Below are 24,362 nucleotides of genomic sequence, written 5' to 3'. Positions count from 1 at the left end.
TGGAATGCTGGACAACAGTAAAATGTTATAATACAGCAGACAAGGAGATTAAAGACTTATTGCAGTAAATGAGCACTAAAAATAAAAAAATAAATCTCCTGCATCATACAAAAAGAAGATGCAGCACCTATAAGAAAAATATAAATTTTATTGGATGCATTATTAAATGGGACTTAAGTAAAATCCATTTTACGGTCAGTGTAGTAAAATCAGCGGGAGGGAAGTAGGAGGCATGTGGTCAAGCCTTGACACAGCCTGTTCCATGCAGACATAAGGGATAAAAAATCCCAGTGTAATTAGTATTGTCTGCCTGCAACGACATCTGTGTTCTCAAGCTCTTCCAGGCTTGTCACACCAATAAGATGTACTAGAAAAATATGACAGGCAACAGAAATGTGTCCCTGAAAAGGTCTCACATCATGAGAATTAGACGGCAAGAGTGACTTGGAGGGAGATTTTTTTTGCTTTTTTCCCAACACCGTTCTAAACCGCGGGGCCTTAAAGAACCTAAACACACAAATAACTACATAAGAAATATTACTGTTAAAATCCCGGGCACTGTGAAATACACGTCTGCTTTCAGCCATGATTAGATTAGGCAAAAATTCCAGCGACAATTATGAGTTCATGTCTGGAGCATGTACAGTGCGGATGCTTTCTCAACAGTCGTGTTTTTTTCCTCCCCCCCCCCCCCCCCGCCTTCCTTGTATTGCACACGGCACAGCACGCTACATAAAACGTAATCATCCATTTTCCAATGAGAACGTTATGCCTCTGCCATTACTTCCTACTTAATAAAGAGGCTGGATTCTTGTGTTCTCAGACTGTAAAATGGCTGCGTCATGTCTCTCTCTGGAAGTAAGGGGTTAAAAGTTACTTCACAAGTCGCGCATAAAGCAAGTGTAAATATAAAATACCAAATCTGCTGCAATGAAAATAGAAATTAAACAAATAATAATCTTTGGTGCACATGTATAATATGAGCTGGGAATTTTATGGGAACAAATAAATCGGTGATATTCTAAAACTAAGAATACGGTGGCCATAGAGGCCAGAGGTGTAAAGTGTTGTGCGCCATTGCGATTATTTCAAAGCGAATTCATTTAAAATTAGCGGTGTGTGATTTTATACGAATCAGCAATCCAAAAATGTAGCTGAGCGTGCAGACTGTGTGGCAGTGGCCTTTGTCTCAGCACATGCCGTCTATTTCCAGGCACAACCCCTGTGTGCTCAGTGTCCCTGGACGGATGCAGCAGCAGGAGAAGGCACTTGTTCAGAGAAAGACATTAGTCATCATTAACAGAAGCTCTGACACCAAATCTACAGTAAGTGCTTCTGCACAATGACCAAGTGGCAATCATCTTTCTCTTCCACTGTCACTGCTGATTAGGGCTTTCTTTCATGAAAATTTAATTTGTCTCCTTTTCCACCGTTTCATTCCAGGACGGAGTTAGTACAGGATTTTCCTCCGATGCTCCAAGTATAGAATCCAGACGGATGTAGACATTACAGTGTATGCATACGAAGGGACGAAGTAAATATAGTACAGAAGGAAAAAAAAAAAATATCAGTTTGGATATCTGGCTTCATCACTCATAATAGTCATATGGAGAGCAGGGAAGGTCACAATGTCATGAGATTTGCATGTACGACGTGAAAAGCTCAATAAATATTAGCAATTTCACAAACCACAGCAGTTTCCATCTGGGCATTGTTATTTAGCTCTTCTACTTAAATTAATAAAGAATTTCCCTATAGCAATTACGTCACAATTTACATACAGACTAATTTTCTCGTCACCTTTTCTCCGCATACTTTGTAACCGTTATTCAAGGGTTGAGCACAGAACCAATGTATATTTCAATTTGGGTCAATGACAAATGAACAGTCTGCTGCAGGGAAAATCTCAGAAAAGGAAGAGTGGCTAAATGCATAACCTTTTCTTCACCCCGCTTTGTACAACATAATTCACAATTATATCAGTACAGCAAAAACATTTGAAAAGCGATTCAACCGTAGCATAAAAATATCTGTGGTAGTGCAATGGTTTTCTTCCATTTACAGGTTTATAATCCACAAGAGATTGATGATGTGAATATCTGTGCGCTCCTCATAGGCAGGTCCATTGTATAGAAGAAATGCGTGCAGATCGTTCAATATTTTATTTTACTAACTGGTTATATAGTCCCCAATTCTTACCCCAATACATTTATAATTTATCCTGACATTTTCAAAAATATTTGGGAGCTGTGTGCAAATACATTTATGATTTATCCTGAGCTGTGTGTAAATACATTTATGATTTATCCTGAGCTGTGTGTAAATACATTTATGCAATACAAAAGTTGTTTAAAAGAATTCATATAAACCGGTTTATAGTCTCAGGACTACACGGAAATGACTCTGCAACCACGATGGCACTGAACAGTGGGTCTACTCAACCAAGATGACCAATATATATGATATATGATGGAAATTCTAAAATCTCAACTGAATAAAAGGGGGAGATTTCAAAAGGTGGTCATTGGAGAGGTATTTGTCATGTCCCCTTACAAATCACTGTGTATGATACCTAAACGTATTAAAAGAATAGAACAACTTGGCCATCAAAAAACATATGAAGACCATCCATTATAATAGTCTTCAGGAACAAAAAGTGAATTAAAGAAGTTTCTTTACGATTTAGTAAACCAGAGGGTTCATGTAGAGAAAAAGATTACCCTCTCTAATAATAATAATCTTTATTTATATAGCGCCATCATATTCTGTAGCACTTTACAAATCATAGGGGACATATACAAATAAAATACTACATTACAGAGTACAACCAGTCATATGGAACAATAGGAGTGAGGGACCTGCTCGCAAGAGCTTACAGTCTATGAGGGTGAGGGGGTGACACAAGAGCTTACAGACTATGTAGAGGGGGTGGCACAAGAGCTTACAGTCTATGAGGGTGAGGGGGTGACACAAGAGCTTACAGACTATGTAGAGGGGGTGGCACAAGAGCTTACAGTCTATGAGGATGAGGGGGTGACACAAGAGCTTACAGACTATGTAGAGGGGGTGGCACAAGAGGTATAAGAGCTTGTATAATGGTCCAGCCTTGAACCAGTCATCAGCCACCATCTTATATACAAGGTCCAAGGTTAATGGGACTGCAGAGAAACCTGGAGCTTGGTATCTGAAGTTTGCCTGATAATAATAACCTTTACATAGCGCCATTATATTTTGTAGCACTTATTTAACAGACAAGAGGTAAATAATGTATGAGAATTATGTGTTATCCTTATAGAACAGTAAGGTGACTTCCAGTTATTTTTATACTAAAAGTTTTTACCTCCAGTGTAAAAACTACAAACTTGTCGTCTTGTTCTATAATAGTCAATGAGAGCGGGGAGCCTCTCCATTCACCCGCAACCAAAGCGTGACGTACTATTAGGTCATGCGTCGTTAAGGGGTTAAACCATATTGATATAGCACACTGGCTTTATTTTTGCCATAAATCTAATGTTTTTTTTTCATAAATCACTTGTGTCTTGTTTTATGAGTGGTTGATTACCTTTAATTACATGGTCAGTACAAGGATCTCTCCAATGATCTTTTTTTACCAAGGCGTGTGGCCAGTACAAGTGGGCATCCTCTACGCCTAGAGAAGAAGAAGCTCTACCATCACCATAGACAGAGGGCATCTTGTTAGTCTAGAGGAGAGGCGGTTGTACCATCACCATAGACAGAGATTCTTTACTGTAAGAGCAGTGAGACTATGGAACTCTCTGCCGCAGGAGGTTGTTATGGTGGATACTTTATACACGTTAAAGAAGGAGCCTGAATGCCTTTCTATAGAGCATAAATATTAAGGGTTTGGGGAACAAAGTTTTTTTTTTTTTTATTTAATAGTCAATGTTGATCTAGGGAGTTATTCAGACTGCCATATTGTGTTCAGGGCGGAATTGTTCCCTAACTCTGCACCAATTGCACCAGTCTTGTAAGGTTTATTTTGCTTTCCTCTGGATCAACACAGTAGCATTGAAAGGTAGGACATAATGGACCGATGTATTTTACAACCTTCTCTGCTATGATACTGTGATAAGAAGAGAGTTGCTTGTTTGACAGGAACAAAGTTATGATATTGACTTCAATATGCTGGAATATCCACCGTTTCCTCAATATGCTGGAATATCCACCGTTTCCTCAATATGTTGGAATATCCACCGTTTCCTCAATATGCTGGAATATCCACCGTTTCCTCAATATGTTGGAATATCTATTTATTTCTTGTTAATATGTTGGGATATCCATCAGAAGCGCAGCCCAAAGTTTAAGCAGTTTCCTGAATGTAACTGCCCTTCAACAATGGGTATATAATTAATAATAATTCCTTTAGTTATATAGCGTCAACAGATTACGCAGCGCTACACAAGTTTGCCAAATCAGTCCCTGTCCCCAATGGGACTCCCAATCTAATCAACCTACCAGTATGTTGATTTTGGAGTGTGGGAGGAAACCAGAGAAAACCACACAAACACAGAGAGAACATACAGACTCTTTGCAGATGTTGACTTAGATGGGACTTGAACCCAGGACCCCAGCGCTGCAAGGCTGTAGTGGTAACCACTGACCACCATGGATTTTTATTAATCTCCTGTTAAAGTCCCATGTGATGTTCGTAGCATCGATCAGTGAACTTTATGATGTTGTCACATGCTATGGTGCACATGAATCTATGATCCATCTTTCCTTTATTATAGGTTAAGTGCAAAACTGGAGTGAGGAGTAGATAGCAGTCCTGGAGATTGGTTTATGCATTGATATTTTAATACTATTAGTAAAATCGGGATTTTGAAAAATGTATATGTATATTTCGCAACTATAGATTATCCAAGTGCACTAAGGGAGAGTCTTTACGCTACTTTGCTCTAAGCTTTATCATTGAATTGCTACACAGGCCCTACCTTCTGAGTTACTGCTTTAGTATTCAACCAGAAGCTTGCTATAACAGTTACTAAGAGGGAGGGGTTCTAGAGCAGCTTAATGTCAGAAGCAACAAACAACCCCACTGAACTTGGTGAAGCTACAAAACTGCAACATAAACTCTGTTTCACAGTATGTGTTCCCAAACACTAACTTATTTGTGACTTCTAGTTTAATGGGTTCCCATTCTAGTCTTTCAAATTTATAAGTTTGTAAGTTTTTATTCCCTCTCTCTGGGTAATACATCATCTACAAAGTCCTAAAAAAAAATTCATGAAAACTTTGTGTACTTGGCACAATAATGTATAAACCAATGTGTTCTTCTACCTCAGGTCTGCGGGAGCGCAGGAGTAGAATGAAGTACTGATATATGATGGATAAAACCGTACAAAATACAATTTGTTTTTGTCCTCGAAAAGGGCCAGAATATATATCCAAAAATTGATGTTGCTAAGTATTGCCAATGCAGGACAAAAAGAAATTTATAGAAAAAAAAACATATAATCATGGTTGGTAATTGTTTTCAGTAGATCACTGAATCATCAGAAAGCATCACAACCAAATCTATGCAAAAACCTCGACCAGCCAGTGCAGCTTCCGAACACTGCAGCCCTCTTCTGAAGCAGCCCTGTGTAACATCACCAGCAATGTTATACAAGAGACCAGCATAAGAATTATTTAAGGGAAGTTTTTCAAAACATTTAGTCTCCTGCTTTATTTCATTTTGCTCTACTTTTTTTTCTAGCAAGTCAATCAAAAGCATGTGCCATATTGCCCTGACAAAGATCTAGCCAGAAAAAAAAACACTATGCATAGTAAAGGTTGCAGTAACAAAAAAACAAAAACAAAAAAAAAGTAACAAATAATGGTCACAAAAAAAAACCATGTCTGTTTTCTCATTTTAGCATAAATGTAATCTGCTACAAGTCTGCACTTAATAGAAAAGTAAAAAAAAAATCTACCAATTTAAATGTCAAAACAAGTAATAACTCTGAAAAATGTTATCTATTTCTTTTATTATATCCCCCCTAATAAACTGTAATTAACCCAAGGCATGTTGTTCATTATTGCAGTAAGGGAACGCATTTCATTGCTTTAGTGGTAAATGCAGCAGGGACAAACTATGAAGATTTCCATCATAATGTGCACACAACTTTTAAGAGCCATTTTATAGTCTCCTATTTTAAAGCATTGAAATCAGGAAAAGGAAACCAGGAATTAAAAGCGGATTAGGAATGGCAATGTGTTACTGGTGTGCTGCTGTGGCAGTGTATTCTGATTAAATGCAGAGCAACATGGGTGAAGTAAAACCCAAACCATTCGGGGGTAACTTAACCTTCCTCTAACTATTTATGCATGCTGTGTTTATGTGCAGTCCAAACATCTTAATTGCACGCCTATATTTCAAGGAAGCGCAGGGCCGCTGCTGTTTTCTATCTTCATGGCACAAACTCCAGACTTTTTACATGGCAGTGCAGAACTTTGATTCACAAGGTAAATTGGTGTATTTTTATTGTTAATCTCATGTTACATTGAATCCAAAAGATGAAGAGAATGTCAGAGCTACAAACAGAAACAGTAATGTATCTTTTTCCAAAATGCACAAAGTTTGGACCTAAAGTGCAAAGTATTAGTAAATAAGCATAGTACAAAGAAGCTGAGTCTATAAGCAAATCCATACATACACAAAGCTTATAGTCTTAGTCTCCAGACTATAAGCTCATTCTCTCAGCAGCATTGCTGTAAAGGAGCCGGGATTTATTAAACACTACTAGTTGCATGTTGTCAATGCTGAGGGAAATATGAGACTGTCATGTCACCAGTGTTCTAGAAGTCATCAATAACAACATATCACCCATAACCCATCCAACAAACTACTTAGACTTAACAGAAAAATCAATAGCCTGCTTGCACTGGTTCCTGTGACTGCTTCCTTTGATTGCCAGTTTCTGTCTGGGGTCGGCCTTTACATGAGAAAGGGCTCCCACTGCCTAATGCTTTCAGGACAACGATATAAAACTAGCCAGCAGAACAGTAAATTCTGTCTCTGCCCTCCTCATCAATTAGGCCCTGCCTAGGCCTGCCAGTATAAATGTGACCTTTTGGATTTAGGGTGAGTATGGACTTGCTGGAAACACCATTGCATGGGCTCAGAGCCAGGAAATCTACTGACAAGTTAAACAAAACAGAGGGTTGTAACTGTCATAATTTGCATTGCACTTTCACGCCAACAAGGGTGTTATCAGTTGGGGCAAGCCCTGGAACACACAACAGAAGAACCCTTCAGTCACCCACACATGGAATTCCTTACTGAAGCCTTATAAACAAAGATTCGCCAACTGTTTGCCCATGTATATTACATAAAGTGTAAAAAAAAAAAAAAAAACAGAATGTAAAACAAAAAGATAAAAAATATTTTAATACTCATAGCAGTTTAGACACATCGGTGAATAATAAAATTTAAAAAAACATTTTTTTAAACTTATTAGAAATCATATATTATTATTAAGAAAGGGCTACTGAAAATATTTGCTATCTGCCACTTGAACCCCAATGGCCATCGGTTATCTGCAAGGACATTTGGAAGCTTATCCAGCTACAAATGTGATAAATAATCATTTTTTAAAAAGTTAGAATTGCTTTACTGATTCCCACACTGGTCTCACTCCAACTCTCATCATTCCAGCAGAAGTGTAGTTTACATTGAACACCATGCTGAGAATTATTTTTATTTTTATCAATTTTATATTTTCCTTTCCAATATAATTAAAATACAATATTGGACCTAAATAATAAAATATAGAAAAAAGGAAAAGGACCTTCACTTTAAGAAGGACATATCTTTTACTCTTAACGTACATTTACATTTTTGCCTTTGAAAATTGTGTCCATAATTCCTACATCTGCTATTATTTAAGAATAAATTGACAACTGGGTGTTACCCCCTCTGGGTGTGTCCATCTGGTTAAATCCATGTGAAGATACATTATGATATGCTCCTCAATCAAATTACAGGAGTTGGTCAAGTAATTCATACACATTCAGCAGAAACGACAAGGCACAGAATTGTTTTCTTCATGGGCAATATACAGATTTACTTAAGCAGACTTGTCAGGAGAGGCGACAGGTCCTCTTTAAGCTTTGAATATGTTATACAAACAGCTTATAAAGAGTCTTTCAGTAGCACGATGGTTGTAAATTACAAGAAGCTGTTTAGATAAGGGCATTTTACAGACATAATGTCACTGCTCAACTGGTGGATATTCTAGCAAACACTTCCCTATCACCTTGGCCCAAAAAGTGACGACAGCAGTGAAGCATGACATGGGATCATGGCGGTCCATGGATAGGAGATTATTAATGTTGTAGGAGACTACTACTTTAACTAAATTTTTTATATCATGATGATCAATGTATGTAGTCTGAAGGTATCTATCTATGACATCTTCTATCCCTAGAGTCCAGGCTGTTTGGCTATTCAGGACCAAAGTGTATGTAGACTAAAGGGCAATCTATTAGTGTACTTTGCAATAAACAATAATAAAAAAAATGTCAGTTTCCAGTGCACACAATAGAAGGTTTTTACTACACTACTTGGGTTGTGCAGGACATGAAAAAGGCAATATATTTGTCATATGGACTGTGTCTATGTTTCTGCTTATGCCCATTCAAATGAATTGAGCTAGATTGCAATACCAAATATAACCCAAGGACAAATGTGGTCCTATTTCTGGGAACATCTCTTGATTTTGTAACTTAAACATTTCCTAGAGGATGCAAATAAAGATCCAATAGTAGTCTATTGGCTATAAGAAGAAACAACACAGTTCATGCTACATACATAACTGGCTAATGAACATATGCAAATTTATATCTATTGACCATGATGTAAACATCAAAAGTAATACTTTTCTTCCAGTTCCCACCACTATATCCTTATAACACATATCCACAAGTAAAATGGAAATGTGCAAGTGATTAATAACCAAATCTCTCAATATTAAATGAAATCAATTATGACAAGTGGAAATTTTAAATACACACTTTTGGAAATGGAATACAAAGGAAACATTATTCCTAGAAGAGGATTAACTATTCGACTTGCCCTATTAAGTTCAGTGTCCAAATATATCAAATCTCGTCTGCCACACACAATAAACTATCATTAGACATTGAGAGATGTGGGTGCAGCTGATTAACCTATAAAGGTTGCTTTGGCTGCAATACAAAAGTGCATAATGGTTTTGTTCAGTGTGAAATCCTGGATAGAGAAGAGGGCTGGGAACAGGTATGATGTTGCAAATACATATGTACAAGAGCCATAGGGTTTTGTTCAGGTCACATATGATCATCTAACCTACTCCTAAGGACCATATCATACCACAAAATAAAAAAAAACAGAAGGTATAATATTAGACATCTACAACCTGAAGTAACGCAGTTATGAATCTACAAGTGCTGAAGAGCCAAAGATTGATACCACTGCTCTTTCATGTCGTTCACCAAATGCTATGTAGAATTCATTTAGTAACTGAGTACCAATTAGTAAATTAATTCTTCCTTCGCCACTCGCTGCCGCTTCAGAAATCCAGAGCACGCTTACATATTCATGGCTTGCATGCTCGTCCAGACTCTGTGTGACAGAGGTTATCACAAGGCTATGGCAGGATCATGCACATAAAATCAGTAGAGGAATCCATATCAAAATGCACATACCAAGAGGCCAGAGAGTGAATCAAAGCAAAAAGGAGCATGCTGCAGTTTTACTGGAGCAAAAAAGCAGAATCAGCAGGAAAAAAAGTAGGTCTAATCGAGCCATGATGGATCTGTGTACAGCCCTGATACAGTGATGAACTATGCATCTGGTAGCACCTCAAGTCATTATCTGTCCCTATCTGATAGTGAAGTGAAAGGGCATGGAGAGTGTCCAGATCCAGGGAGCAAATCATTTGAAAGCAGGCAGAGCTATAGATCAAAGCACTTCCACTCCATCTAGAGTTAATGTCATCCCACCAAACCAGGCCCCAACTGCAGACAAAACCAGGCAGAAAATCAGAAGGCTCCTTAGGATCCAGAGATAATAAAACGAGATAGAAAGAAGAAAACAGAGGAGAGACAGACTGGCAGGGCCAGGCCTAGACAGCTGGTTTACATCCCCTTCTCAAGTTAGGAAAAGGTTCCCATTCTCCCTCCACTAAAAATGAGAGCTTTCATTTCAATTGAAACAGCTCGCAGGGTTTTAATATGCAGACAGAGGTTTTGCTGTATATACCTGACACTGCAGTACTGGAATACTGGAGCTGCCTTACCTTCCTGTGTAGAATAAGACTCCACCTAAAGCTCAACTCCCAGGTGGGGGGCTATTTCTGTCCTGGCATGGAAGACATTTGCATTGAGAAGCAAATGTAGGAGTGATGAATTCATCAAGCATCCATTACCATATACTGGGATAAACATGAACTGCTGCAAATGCACTTCTGTCATATGATGGGAGCAAAGATCTGAAGAAATATTAGTAGAATAATAAAATACATTGTTCTTTTAGAACTGTAGAGAAGTAAGAGTATTAATCGGCGTGGGATCAGTTCTAGCCATATGCTGGACATTGATAAAACATAATATTCTGCACATTAACAACACCCACCATTATACAGGTAGAAATAACATTATGGCAGATATTATACTGAGAACAAGTATAAACTGGCAGGAGGAGCAGGCAGGAAAACAGTGCAAAGTAATGGTGGGAAGATGAGGAAAGATATTGTGTGTTACTCAATTTAACTGCAGATTCAGAAACCATAAAGGAAATAATTACATGATTATAAAAAACATTTTAAAAAAAAAATATAATAAAAAATATACCTAAAGAGCCAACTGCTGAAAATAATAATAATCGTCTACCATATGGTCTGATACACAGCAGCGCTGCTGCCATAATGACCATTCTATTAAACATGACCAGAGAGGAAACATCTATAGGATTCATAGCCAACAAAGCTAGAAAACAGTATTCTAGAAGATGTTTTCAGTGTCCCTTGATCCAATTAACAAAATAAATTTTTAACACTATATACCTTAAAAAAAAAAAAAAAAAAAAGAACAAAGCTGAGTGGTGTATACAGTGTTAGGATGACCGTACAGCACTGTCCTAGCATTACAATTACCTTTCTCAGCATGGGAGTCTTGATTCTCTGTAATATAATATAATATATATATATATATATATATATATGTGTGTTTTTGTAATGCTCACATTTTAGTAAAATTTTACAGGAAAAATTAGCTTTACTAATCTATATGGATGAATAAAATGTTGGCTTTTAATTATAACATCTAGGAGAAAAAATATAATTCTACAAATTTTATATATACTCATACATACATACACACAACAGTAAAGTAAATTAATCATTTGTAAAGGTAAATATAAATAAATATATTTGATATATTTATTTAACACACACAAAGGTAAATTATTCATCTGTAAAAGTTAATTTAAATATGTTTAACAATATTAAAAATGAAAACTAAAAAGAAAAAAAACATTATTAAAGCAAAGCTACCAGTAAACAAATTAATGTTTTATGTATTGCATAACTGTTCATACAGTGTAAACCTATTTTTATACATACATATATATTATACATATTATACACAAAATAGTGTTTCAATTTTTCTATTTGAAAAAAGGATTTTAAAAATAAATTGGAATATCGGCCCGACTTCGTTCCTATAAGCCTGGCTTGGATGCATAGCTGGCAGCATTGCCCGGTGGATTGGGGTGGCAGGTATATGGGGCACTAGTTCTATAACTGCCTCCTGGCTCTATGTGCTGTGTATTAGGAGACATCGCGCTGCCCTTATACATGAATACACAGCGGCAGCAGCGGGCACCGCCGGGCACTGCCCTCACACAAGGCACAGGAGGACACAACAATCCAGCGACTACACGCAGCAGCCTGGACATGGAGGCCGGGAGCACGGAGGAGCAGAGCTACATCCAGCATCAGCACCGCTTCAATACACAGGCAGCTAATGCCAAGCAGCCTCTACACCCCCTCCACCTGTGCCCCGAGGCTGCCACATGATGCCCTGCAGCTACATGCCTGGCGTCACTAACCTACACACTAGGGCATTTCTCCATATATATTGTATTATATCATTTATACACGTCAGAATAGGTTTCATACTAACAGCTTGTATACAGGCATACATACATATCATACGCACTAATTATATTATACACATATAAATCATACCCACACACAGTGGTGTAACAGTGGTGGATTACAACTATACACACGCACCTCTGTCTCTCTATACACACACATTGATATATGGAATGAAAAAACTGTAGTTCTGCAGTTGAACATTTATCAGTTATTAAGAGGACTCTTAAACTTTTATATGTTATTTGTACAATGTAATATAAACTGAATACAGTAGATCTAAAAAGGTATAATCTAAAAAAATTACATAAAACAAACCGCGAAAAATCTAGTAACTAAGAACTAACAAATACCGCACAGAAATGTGTGACAGGATTTATAAACGATATGAAAGTGACACATTTAAATGGAATTTATATAATTTACTAACACACGACACATTTATTTCAGGAAATTATTATTTTTGTAGAAATTTAGTATGTTTCTTGAGTTAATATAGACACATGTAATGTAGACAAACGTCAGTAAATCCAAATTCCCATTCTAATGCATAAGATAGAGAGGACACATACGGAATAAACTGACAGTTCTAGATAGATAAGTATATATATATGATGCCCAAAATCTATGTAAATATATATATATAGGATAATTTTTCACTATGTTTTAGCGATAGATAGATAGATAGATAGATAGATAGATAGATAGATAGATAGAATAAATAGCACACAGGTGATTTCTGATGGGTCACATATATGATGCATACATACAATTATCAATAAGTACAAAGCTATTAAATAAAACATTGATAAAATTGTTACATTTCATTGATTAAAACCAGAAAGTGGCAAAGGGTCGGGGTAAGGTGCCTGTTACCTGCGCACAGAGGAAGGAGGGATAGCAGCGCAGGCAATGCCAGGCAGATGCCCATCAGTGAGTGACCTACAGCTTGGCATGCGCCCCCGCCTCCCCTGTGTGACATGTAGCCATCACATACAGACAGACATTACCAATAATAACGGAGACACACAGGGAGGAGGATAGTTCCGCTTTTATTGCTGTTGCCGGCTGATCAGACTGATGTCAGGCAGCAGCAGGAGCAGATGTGTGATCGGGGAATGTGTGTATGTGGGGCGGGGGGGATGCCACGTGTTAACCCCTTCCTCCCCGCCTATACCTGCGGCGAGGTCCCGGCTCCGCGGCTGCAGGTGTGCGGGACAGAGAGCGGCCTCTCCCGCTGCCACCAGCAGGGTGCGCTGCTCGGGGCCGGCGCTGTCGCTGATTGGCTGAGGCGGTGACAGCTCAGCGCTCTATTGTAGGGAGCAGGCCCCGCCCCTCCACAGGGCCCTGGGACCATTGATAAAAGTAAGTAACTCGGGCAGTAGTAGTGACAGTCCTGAGCAGACACTGCCCGCGCCGGGGCCTCGCCTACACCTGCAGAGCGGGAGGCAGCATGTGCTGAGCACGTCCCCACTGACAGGACCCCCGCAGTCACCACCACCAGCCAAAGCATTGGATCCCTCAACGTACTGCGAGCCCCCGGTGTACAGCCCGGACCTGTGCCCCAACATGATCGCCGCCCAGGCCAAGCTGGTGTACCAGCTCAACAAGTACTACACGGAGCGCTGCCAGGCCCGCAAGGCGGCCATCGCCAAGACCATCCGGGAGGTGTGCAAGGTGGTGTCCGACGTGCTCAAGGAGGTGGAGGTGCAGGAGCCGCGCTTCATCAGCTCCCTCACCGAGATAGACGCCCGCTACGAGGGCCTAGAGGTGGTCTCCCCCACCGAGTTCGAGGTGGTCCTCTACCTCAACCAGATGGGGGTCTTCAACTTCGTGGACGACGGCTCCCTGCCCGGCTGCGCGGTGCTGAAGCTGAGTGACGGCCGGAAGAGGAGCATGTCCCTCTGGGTGGAGTTCATCACGGCCTCCGGGTACCTGTCCGCCAGGAAGATCCGCTCCCGCTTCCAGACCCTGGTGGCCCAGGCCGTGGACAAGTGCAGCTACCGGGACGTGGTGAAGATGATCGCGGACACGAGTGAGGTGCGGCTGCGGATCCGGGAGCGCTACGTGGTGCAGATCACCCCCGCCTTCAAGTGCACCGGCATCTGGCCCCGCAGCGCGGCGCAGTGGCCCCTGCCACACATCCCCTGGCCCGGGCCCAACAGGGTGGCCGAGGTCAAGGCCGAGGGCTTCAACCTGCTCAGCAAGGAGTGCTACTCCCTGACCGGCAAGCAGAGCTCCGCCGAGAGCGACGCCTGGGTGCTGCAGTTCGCGGAGGCGGAGAACCGGCTGCTGCTCGGGGGCTGCAGGAACAAGTGTCTGTCCGTCCTCAAGACCCTCCGGGACCGGCACCTGGAGCTGCCCGGGCAGCCCCTGCACAACTACCACATGAAGACCCTGCTGCTGTACGAGTGCGAGAAGCACCCGCGGGAGACGGACTGGGACGAGGCCTGCCTGGGGGACCGGCTCAACGGCATCCTCCTGCAGCTCATCTCCTGCCTGCAGTGCCGCAGGTGCCCGCACTACTTCCTGCCCAACCTGGACCTGTTCCAGGGCAAACCCCACTCTGCCCTGGAGAGTGCGGCCAAACAGACGTGGCGGCTCGCCCGGGAGATCCTCACCAACCCCAAGAGCCTGGACAAGCTATGAGGCGGAGGAGACACGCACTTGTAAGGATGATGCACTTGGGGACAGTGGTCACAGCACCCCGGCAATAATCTCTCCTGGGGAGGGGGGAGTGACATGCAGACTTTGTATTTATTGCCCCCCACATGACAACTCTTCCCAGGACTGTAACAGAGCGGACCGAGGCCCAGCGCCCCTTCCTTCTAAAGGGATCTCTCTTTCATTTTTTAGAGAGAGAAAGGGGGGACATTTCGTTGCACAGGAGGAGAGGGGGGAACCTTCTCCTTCCAGACTATGTGAATCCAGTCACATGAAGCAAATCGGACTTTGAAGGTACATTTCATATCAGATGTAGCCATCTTCTCTTTATTTTTTATTTTGCCTGAATGTTTGTCACTAAGTGAACAAAAAATTATTTAAACTATATTATGTCTCTTCTAAAAAAAAGTTCTATGTATAATAGTGCCAAGGTCAGACTGTGCCCAGCAGCTGACCCTCCACGTCTGAATACTGACTAATAAAAACTTCAAGATCAGCCCTCTGTCCTGTCAATGTCTGTGCTGGAAACAATTCTATCAGTTCTAGGAAGATTTCGGGGTCCTATGGTCTTCACCAACACACTATATTATTTATAGTTAGTACATTCTTTCAGATTATATTTATTATATGCTTACAGAATTGCAATGATATTGTTAGATTATATTATATTCTTACAGATAATGATATTGTTAGATTATATTCTATTCTTACACATAATTAGATGGTTGCAGATTTATATTATATATTCGTAAAGATACATGCTTACATAGTATTGTATGATTACAGATTGCAATAATTTCTATCGAAAGCAGTAAAAAATCGGATACAAATTAATCTAACGAAATTGTTACAATCAAATACAAATATATACGAATATATAAAATCAAATATAATTTTATAAACTTTTGCAATCAAAACCATGTAAATTATTATATAATGTAATAGCAGGTCAGGCTACAAATTCTGGAAGATATTTTCTGATTACTATTTGCACATTTTCAGCTTGTAAGAAATTTGTTAAAAAAAAAAAGTGACAGATCTCTTAGTGACAGCTCAGCTGTCGGGAGGCAGCGGCTACTGTTTGGTTGTAAAAACAAGCAGCACAGTGTGAACACACACCATCTTATCTCTCAGATCGTATCTCCACCGCAGCCTGCGATAAATCCTACACTTCCCAGCAATGGCGACCGTCACTAAATAATGTAGCAACTTTCTCTCTTATATTCCCGAGATCCTATGAGATTACTATTTAAGTATATCATTTTATTATTCATTTTTAAATATTTTTTAGACATTTTTATAGATAATTGTAAATCGAGGCCACTTATGTATTGTTAAACCTTCAGTAATTAATTATATATTATTAACCATTTATTATTAATCATTATTTGTATACTTGATTAAGGGGGTCATAATACAGGGGTGATATATATATATATATATATATATATATATATATATATATATATATACACACACACACACACACACACACCATGCTGATGACTGGGATAGATCCCGGTTAGTCCTATAAGTAATAGTAAAGAGTTGGGACAGAAGTGAGATCAGGTCCAGCAAAGACCCTATTCTACTACAAGTGCCACAGAGTCCAGTTGACTAGAAGAGCTGATACCATTACATGTGATGCATTGTAATTTATCATAGACCCCTAGGCCTGGATAGCGGATGGTTCTGCAGATGGTGCCCGGGGTAGGCCTAGCCCTGACAGCCTCATCCATCACAAGGGCTGCTCTAAGCGGCTGGTCACCGTCTCTTACCTTAGGATCGATTTTCTTAAAGTTGGGATCATCCTCATCCACCTCAAAGTAGAGTTCAAAAGAGGTGACTGACAGGGTCCCCTTTAACACCGCAAAGGGGGCTATTAATTGAGCTGAGGTGCTCAGGCTCACCGGACCTGCCAAAAAAAAGAACTAGGTGAGACCAAAGAGGGCAAATGAGCATTAATCCAGAGAGTGATCTGGTATATGATATATATGGCATAAAATATAGAATATTGTATACACACATGGAGAAGACTATCCTCTGGTATACAGGGTCATGTATGTAAATATAGGAGATTACTCGCTGTACGAGGTATATGGTAAACGTTCTAGAACATTGTATATACACCCTTCATGGGGACACTACATGTAGAGGAAGGAGATTATGTATGCTCAGTCATCAGGCTATCCTCTGGTTTATATAGACGTGTATATTAGTAGCAGAGATGAACTAGTGTATGATGTACATAGTATAAGTTATAGAATATAATCCTCGCGCTATTCTCTAGTCTATCCATTTATATGAATAGCAGATATGATCCAGTGAATGGTATATATAGTATAAGTTATAGAAAATAATCATCACGCCATTCTGTAGTGTATAGGGACATGCATATGAGTATCAGAGAGAATGGTTATATATATTATAAGTTATAGAATATTGTATATAAAGTGCAGGGGCACTACATGGAGAGGAGCTGATGTGTGCCATCATCTGGTATATAGGTACATGTATATAAACAGAGATGATCCAGTGTATGATATATATCGTATAAGTTACAGAATATGATAATCATTCTATTCTCTAGTGTATAGGGACATGAATATAAACAGCAGAAATGTTCAAATGTATAATATATAAAGTACAAATAGTATGTACACAGTACACATAGTATGTACACAGGGGCAGTGCATGGAAGGAGCTCATACTGATCATACACAGACTATCCTCGGGTATATAGGAATATGAATAGGAGAAATGATCCAATGTATAATATATAAGGTATAAATAGTGTACACTACATAGAAAGAGCTTATGACTGCTCAAACACAGGCTATCCTCTGGTATATACGGACATGTATTAACACATTATTGTATTCACATTACAGGAATCATGTTTATCAGCCTACTTTATAAAGGGCATATTAGCTGCAAATATGTCCATGTAGGCGTCTAGGGGCAAGGTCAGTACTCATGCACATGCCATCCCTCTAGATACAAGCATAGTTCTCTCCCGATATAGCTGCATAGGTCAGCTCCACATGTAAAATACACATAATTTTACGGAGTATAGTAGTGCAACTTAGCATAATGCAATATGGTAAAGAAAACCACCGTCTTACTTTAGAGCACTGCCTAATACAATATAGGCAGTATACATTAATAATGCGACCTATAACATACATATACGTACATACACACACAATTACATACAATATGGAATAATATTCTACAGCTGCATACATGAGCATATATATTAGCATTTCTGTAGAGCACTCTTATATTATAGACATACATACAGTATGCACATACACCATGCCATACCCTAAGAGGTGGCTACATACATGTACATATGTAACTGCACCAATTCAGTAGTAGTCCTATATAGCTACTGACATGAGCATATGCATTAGCATTTCTGTAGAGCAGTACATACATCATGCCATACAATAAGAGGTGGCTGCATACATGTACATGTTCAATAGCTGCACACATGTAAATGTACAATTCTTCTGTAGAAGTTTGGTACAATATATAACTGTTTACATGTATAAACATAATTCCAGAATAAAATATAAAAAGTATGCAATGGCAACATTTCTGTGGAGGAGTCTTGCAATCTATAGTTATACTCATAATACTATGATATGATGGTATTATTTATTTGTGCAGCTACATAGATCTACAGAACAGCCTCATAATTTGCTATAAAGATGAAAATGTTTTATATACTATATGGCTACAATCATTGCACACACATGTACATAATAATACATTATGTAGTACATGTACATACATATTTTCATGTAGTTAATAATTGTAACTACTAGTGTACACTAGTACACTTTACATGTAATTTCTGTACATCTACACACTATGTAAATACATAATGTACAGGAAGGCTGTCTACATATACAAAAATATTCAAAGACGGTTTCCACAATTAAAAAAAACACACATATATATATATACACATACATACACACTGTGTATTGCATTTCATATACAATATGTAGTTACACACAAAGTAAATAGATGTGTACAGCTGAGTAGGATCAAAAACTTTACAGATACCAAATGCATTTTTATATCTACACGATGTCATTATTTCTTTACTGTCTCATAATACACAATTATACACAAGGCAATATATGTTTTAAGGTTTGTAGACCATAGTATGATATATAGTCTATACAGCATAGTATAATATAACATATGTAGAACATAGCATGATATACAGTTGCACACCTACAAATACAATGCATATATTTCTGAGTAGGGAATAGTCTTCTGTATCTATCACACCCCTATATCTGTAGGGCACATATAGCTGTACATAGAGGGTGTGTGTCATTCCCTAGGTCTCTGGCCATATATGACTGCCATATACCTATTGATCCCCCCAAACAATATTTCTATACAGAGGGCTGTGCAGTCCATGAGTGACACTGAAATTCTGGATTAATATAGTGCTGAGGGATGAGGAACACAGGGGCCAGGTAATGATTTTGGTGAATTACTGCCAAAGAATTTCAGATGAATTGTCATTTCCATCGATTGTTAGACGGGTGAGTGTCTTTAATCTGCCATCAATCTTCATGTGTGCCATGTGGACAATGAGGAAGATTCTCTGCTGAGATTAGAGCAGGCTCTGCCCTTTATTCCCAGTCTACAGATACATTGTGTTTGCAGATGGGCAGCAGATAGCTACAGAGCTGCCTTGATTTCCCAGTGCTCTTCCTCACAAATGAATGAAATAAGCAGCTCTGTGTTCTTCTGCACCCTGTGCATTAACATGTAATCCAGAGGCAAAATAACATTTTTCCAATCACTCCCCGACATTCAATTACAGGAGGGAGAGGGCAGCTGCAAGAGGCAAGGGCAGCCTGCTCTAGGAGGGGAGGGGAGCTGACAATTTACACTTCATTTCCAAGCCACATCACTTTATTATTGAGGATTACCTCTTAATCCTATTGCCATTGTCAGGATTATGTAATTAAATCCCTGTCACCTCTGTTACAGTATCAGTGTATTCCTCTGGACTTTAGAATAACAAAAAGGAAGAGAAGATTTTAATTTTTCTTTTGTTAAACTCCTCCATTTTATGAAACCAAAGGAGCTCTGAAACTGTGTTTTATAACAAGTATGTATTAATTGTATTATTATTGATAATAAATCATAATACTACTAATAGTAGTAGTTGTAGTAGTAATAATAAATCTTCATGTAATTAGAAATTCCACAGAGTTAATATGTTTCCCACTATCCAGTGGATACATATGAAAGAAGAAAAAAAACTTTTATTATAATGAAAATACCAGGGGTGGTACATGTACAGGAAGAATAATAAGGGACTTTAAAAAATATATACATTACACTGATATATTATTTTATCATTCATCACTGAAGAAAAAAAGATATGTCCATTATTGAAAACAATGAAAAATGCTACATTTTCTAGTATGCTTAAATATTGAATCTAAATATTACTCCTCAACACGTGAACCTTTCTTCATACATGTGTTTATACAAGACTTATCATCATCATTGCACTGAGATGCTGACTGCTGAGAAGATACTTTGTATGTTGTGCCCATACTCTGCACACATAGAAGAAGATCAGAATCTCAGCTGCTTCATTTATTCACTGTCCATGAATGTTAAGTTGCAGTATAGAAGGCCACATAATTCTCTCTGGGGTATTGAATTCAATGGCTATTAGAGACTTATGGGCTGCAGCATTGTGGGGGAGGGGCTGCTGCAGCAAGGCCTGTCTGTTCTGAAGCATTTGCAGGTATTTCTCCATACCTGTTACAGGAATTTTTAGATAAAAAAAATTAAGAGATATTATGGGATGTGCCTTGTAAATGAGAAATATGGCTAATTTATGGTCTCTACCTTCACTAAACTGTACAAGACATTCTGTGGAGTCATTGCGTTAACCTAAAATGTGATATTATTACACTAAATCATTCTTTTTTTTTTATAGAAACGTTTTATTGTGTTGTAAAATAAGCAGTGAAGATCTACTAGTATATACAGCAGGGATGGAGTTCACAAATAAAAAGGTCTGCCATTCACTTGTCCAGCATAAGACTGTGACTATCCTATGATCAATGTAACAGTAAGGGACCATTTATTTAAGTTTTTATTCTTATTTTTTTTTTAAATGTGGTGGAAAATATTTGCCATAACAAGGAAATTATGATTTTCAAGGAACACAATGAAATGCTACTTCTACACTGTAGCACCAATAGGTTAAGCATACTGCAGCACATATCTTCAAGACTGTGAAAGGTTTCATATATTTTACACTATGATGAATAAAAGAACTGTTCCTGATTATTGATCAGGATCTCTACCTCTATTTTACAATGTCACATGTAACACTCACTGCTGAACAACAGTGAACATGACTGATCCTTAATGTACAACTCATTAAGACAACAGTCACATGGCACTCAATAATAACTTACCACAATTAATAAGCACAGAAATTCTGCTCCAGATCACAGAAGTTTTAAAATCTATGTAATGGGTTATCAATATCACGTTAGGGGTCAATAGTTGGAAGTCGGAAGTCTGGTTCAAAAGTGTTGTAGTGGCCGGTTTTGGGAACTGCAGCTTATCTCCTATACACTATCCTATGGATAGGTCATCAGGACCACTCAAGTGGAAAACCCCTTAAGGGCTCTTGCACATGGGTGTTGGTGCTCCGCATCAGCTGTGCATCCATTGCAGCTCATGTGATTTGTGAGGCATCCGTGGAAAAAAACACGGAAGCACGGACATGAAAAACAATGCCAATGTGAAAGAGCCCTAAAGGGTAGGATATCTTCAAGTTCAATGACGTTAACTATAAACCAATCATGGTCTATGTAGAGAGAGTGTGTGTGTAATATATATATGTATGTGTGTGTGATGCACAATGAAAACATACATTCCTTTTGTGTGCAAAGGAAGGGAAAGACAGCAGGAAACCCTGTAAATGAGCTTGGACTACAACTTTGCTGTGGTTAAAAAAAGAAATAAAAGCTAACAAGTAGACAAACAGCACATGCAGTAACATCAGACTGGCAGAGCTAGCTTTCAATTTACCTGTCAGATTTTCCAAGTCCTTCTCCTCTAATGATGACAAGGTGTCATCATCCCCTTCCAGAAGGCTATCATTCTCAGAGATCTGCCCTCCCACAACCTGGCCTTTGATTGATTGTTTTCCTTTTACAAGAGCCGATTCTTCTGGATCTACAAGGAAAGTAAAGAAAACACCTATTAGAGGTAATAACAATAAATAAAAGCACACCATGCAGTAACACAGAACACACATGTAAATGTATTATACATTGTCAATAAAACAAAACAGCAAATATAAAATAAACACATATTTATTAAATAGTGTATAATACTATATACGTAAATAAGAAAAACAAACACACATATACACATACATATATACACACACACACACACACACATTTATATTACACATACACACATTCATTTTATTAATTATATTTAGAATCTATATTAATAAAACTATTTTTTTTTTCATATCATTTTAGGGGACTTTTCCCATATGCTCCATTGGGGGCAAATGTTCCATCATGAAAGCTATAAATATATTATTTTATTACTCACTATTATTTCATACATGGACATTAATTATGTGAAATTTAAAATGCATGGCGGGAAACTACTGTTGGCTCTAGAATATCATGAGTATTATATAACAGGTATTCCTGTATTACTGTTATACATATTAAAAATTATTAATCGGTCATTCCGAACGTTAATCAAACATTCCGTTTTAACAGGCAAGTAACATCTGGAAGCCTGCAAATGCTGAAGTAAATGAAACAAAGAGGATGGATTCGAGAACACCAACATTGCCTGCCTTTTTGGTCTGGGCAATAACTAGTTAATATAATAGACATGCAATTCTCCGAGTTATGTAGCTGTACAGCTATCCAGAACTAGCGCCCACAAAAACAGCAATTTGTTGAGCTTTTATTTTTCCAGTGACTTGTAAAGGGTGAGCTACAGATGTCCCCAGCAGCCCTGATGTACTACTCCACACTAACAGTACAATACAAAGGAGGAGAAGTCTAGAACAGCCCCGAGGCTTGTGCTGCATACTTCCAATCAAGAGGTGCTAGGAAAAATGTTCACCCCCCTCGTGAGAACACTTGTCTTTACATAAATAAAACTCCCCAAAGCTACGAGGCTGCCCTGTGAGGAGGAGCGCCCCTAATACAGACCGAAATGAAACACCATTCCAGTTTGTCAAGGTAGCATATGTGCAACATTTTGCAATTGTTCAACCTGAGCCGAGAAACCCCTTGTCATGGAAAATATGCAGCTTATTGATATTTGGAATGGTTTTCCTGTAATTAACTCCCCCTTGAGGATTTTAAGTTAGCAGCAGTGAAATTACCAACATTGCCTTAATACACACCACATGGGCTGGGGCCTTGCACAAATCTCAGTGGCCTAATAGGGCTCTGCCACAGGAGTTTCTTTTCTTTCCTCCAGTAATTAGAGCACAGTTACCCTGAACACAAATTAAAGGATAATGATCGAGTTTAGAAGCGGCCATAAAATATCTGTACTTTTATACACCAAGTCTAGACTTTATAGGTTTAATCATCATTTCACAAGATGTCAACATTTTTGTGCACATTTACATACAAGTCAAGTCCACTTCCCCTTTAAGACTTGGTTACATATTTCTGTAATCTGAGATCAAACTCTGACTCGTAACAATGCTGTTTGTGTAACATGGTCCGTTTCCTTTCAGCGGTTTACACTGAATTTTAAATGACATACAGGACATTGAAACAAAGGTCATAATCTTATGATTTTTGGAGGAACCGTGAACCCAAAGATTTCCAGCAAAATGCTTTCCTTGCTGATGATGTATAAAGTATTTTTATGGTCGAAGAATCAGAGATTACAGAGCTGGATTATTAGATTTTACATTCTATTAGATGTTGAGTCAAGTGAATATCTTACTACTGTTAAACTGCAAAAAATGTTTATGTTTAGCTTTTCCCATATCTTTTGTAACGCTTTGAATAGCATAACATGTAAAATATTTTATCAAATGTCAATGTTTTGTGTGTCTTCAAGCAAAGTATTTGCATCATATGCCATAAATAGATAGGTTTTCTTTGACAATAGACAAAAAAAAAATAACATTACAATTTTTTGGACACTTTTTCCAAATTAGTGGCTTAGATACAATTTTTAACAAAAAAAAAAAGTGTTGCAAAATGCCCCAACCCACCTATGCCTTAAGCAAGTCTTGCACCTTATTGACAGACCAGCGAGGGTGCGTTCCCACGTTCAGTTTTTCAAATGCAGTTTTTGATGTTAAAACCCGGAGTGGAGTGGTGGCGGGGGAAAGAAAAGAAACAGCCCCTCTCAATGATATGATTATGATCCACCCCTACTTTTGGCTTTAAAAACTGCAACTGAAAAGCTGAATATGTGATCGCACCCTCAGGGGTAGGAGCCAAGGGCCTTCTACACGCAGTCTGGGTTGAGTAGAGA

General features: G+C 38.7%; 2 protein-coding genes across 5 annotated transcripts in view; one reads left to right on the top strand and one right to left on the bottom strand.

Moving 5' to 3' along the window:
- LRBA (LPS responsive beige-like anchor protein) overlaps positions 1-24,362 on the bottom strand; it is a 358,816-nt gene that overhangs the window by 141,265 nt on the left and 193,189 nt on the right. For 3 of the 4 annotated variants that reach the window (XM_072121481.1, XM_072121491.1, XM_072121508.1), the window contains exons 38-39: positions 21,909-22,055; positions 16,586-16,722 (exon numbers count right to left, since the gene is read on the bottom strand). In XM_072121481.1, the coding sequence (XP_071977582.1) occupies positions 16,586-16,722; positions 21,909-22,055 (284 nt within the window). Of the gene's footprint in view, positions 1-13,320; positions 13,515-16,585; positions 16,723-21,908; positions 22,056-24,362 lie in introns of those variants that run through there. The other variant, XM_072121499.1, reaches the window with a different exon arrangement.
- MAB21L2 (mab-21 like 2) lies at positions 13,489-15,303 on the top strand. The gene has a single exon (XM_072121522.1). The coding sequence runs from the start codon at positions 13,713-13,715 to the stop codon at positions 14,790-14,792; it is 1,080 nt and encodes a 359-aa protein (XP_071977623.1). The 5' UTR covers positions 13,489-13,712; the 3' UTR covers positions 14,793-15,303.

Source organism: Engystomops pustulosus, chromosome 1 (assembly GCF_040894005.1).
Source record: "Engystomops pustulosus chromosome 1, aEngPut4.maternal, whole genome shotgun sequence".
Taxonomy (NCBI): Eukaryota; Metazoa; Chordata; class Amphibia; order Anura; family Leptodactylidae; genus Engystomops; species Engystomops pustulosus.
This window is presented reverse-complemented; position numbering and strand designations above follow the sequence as displayed.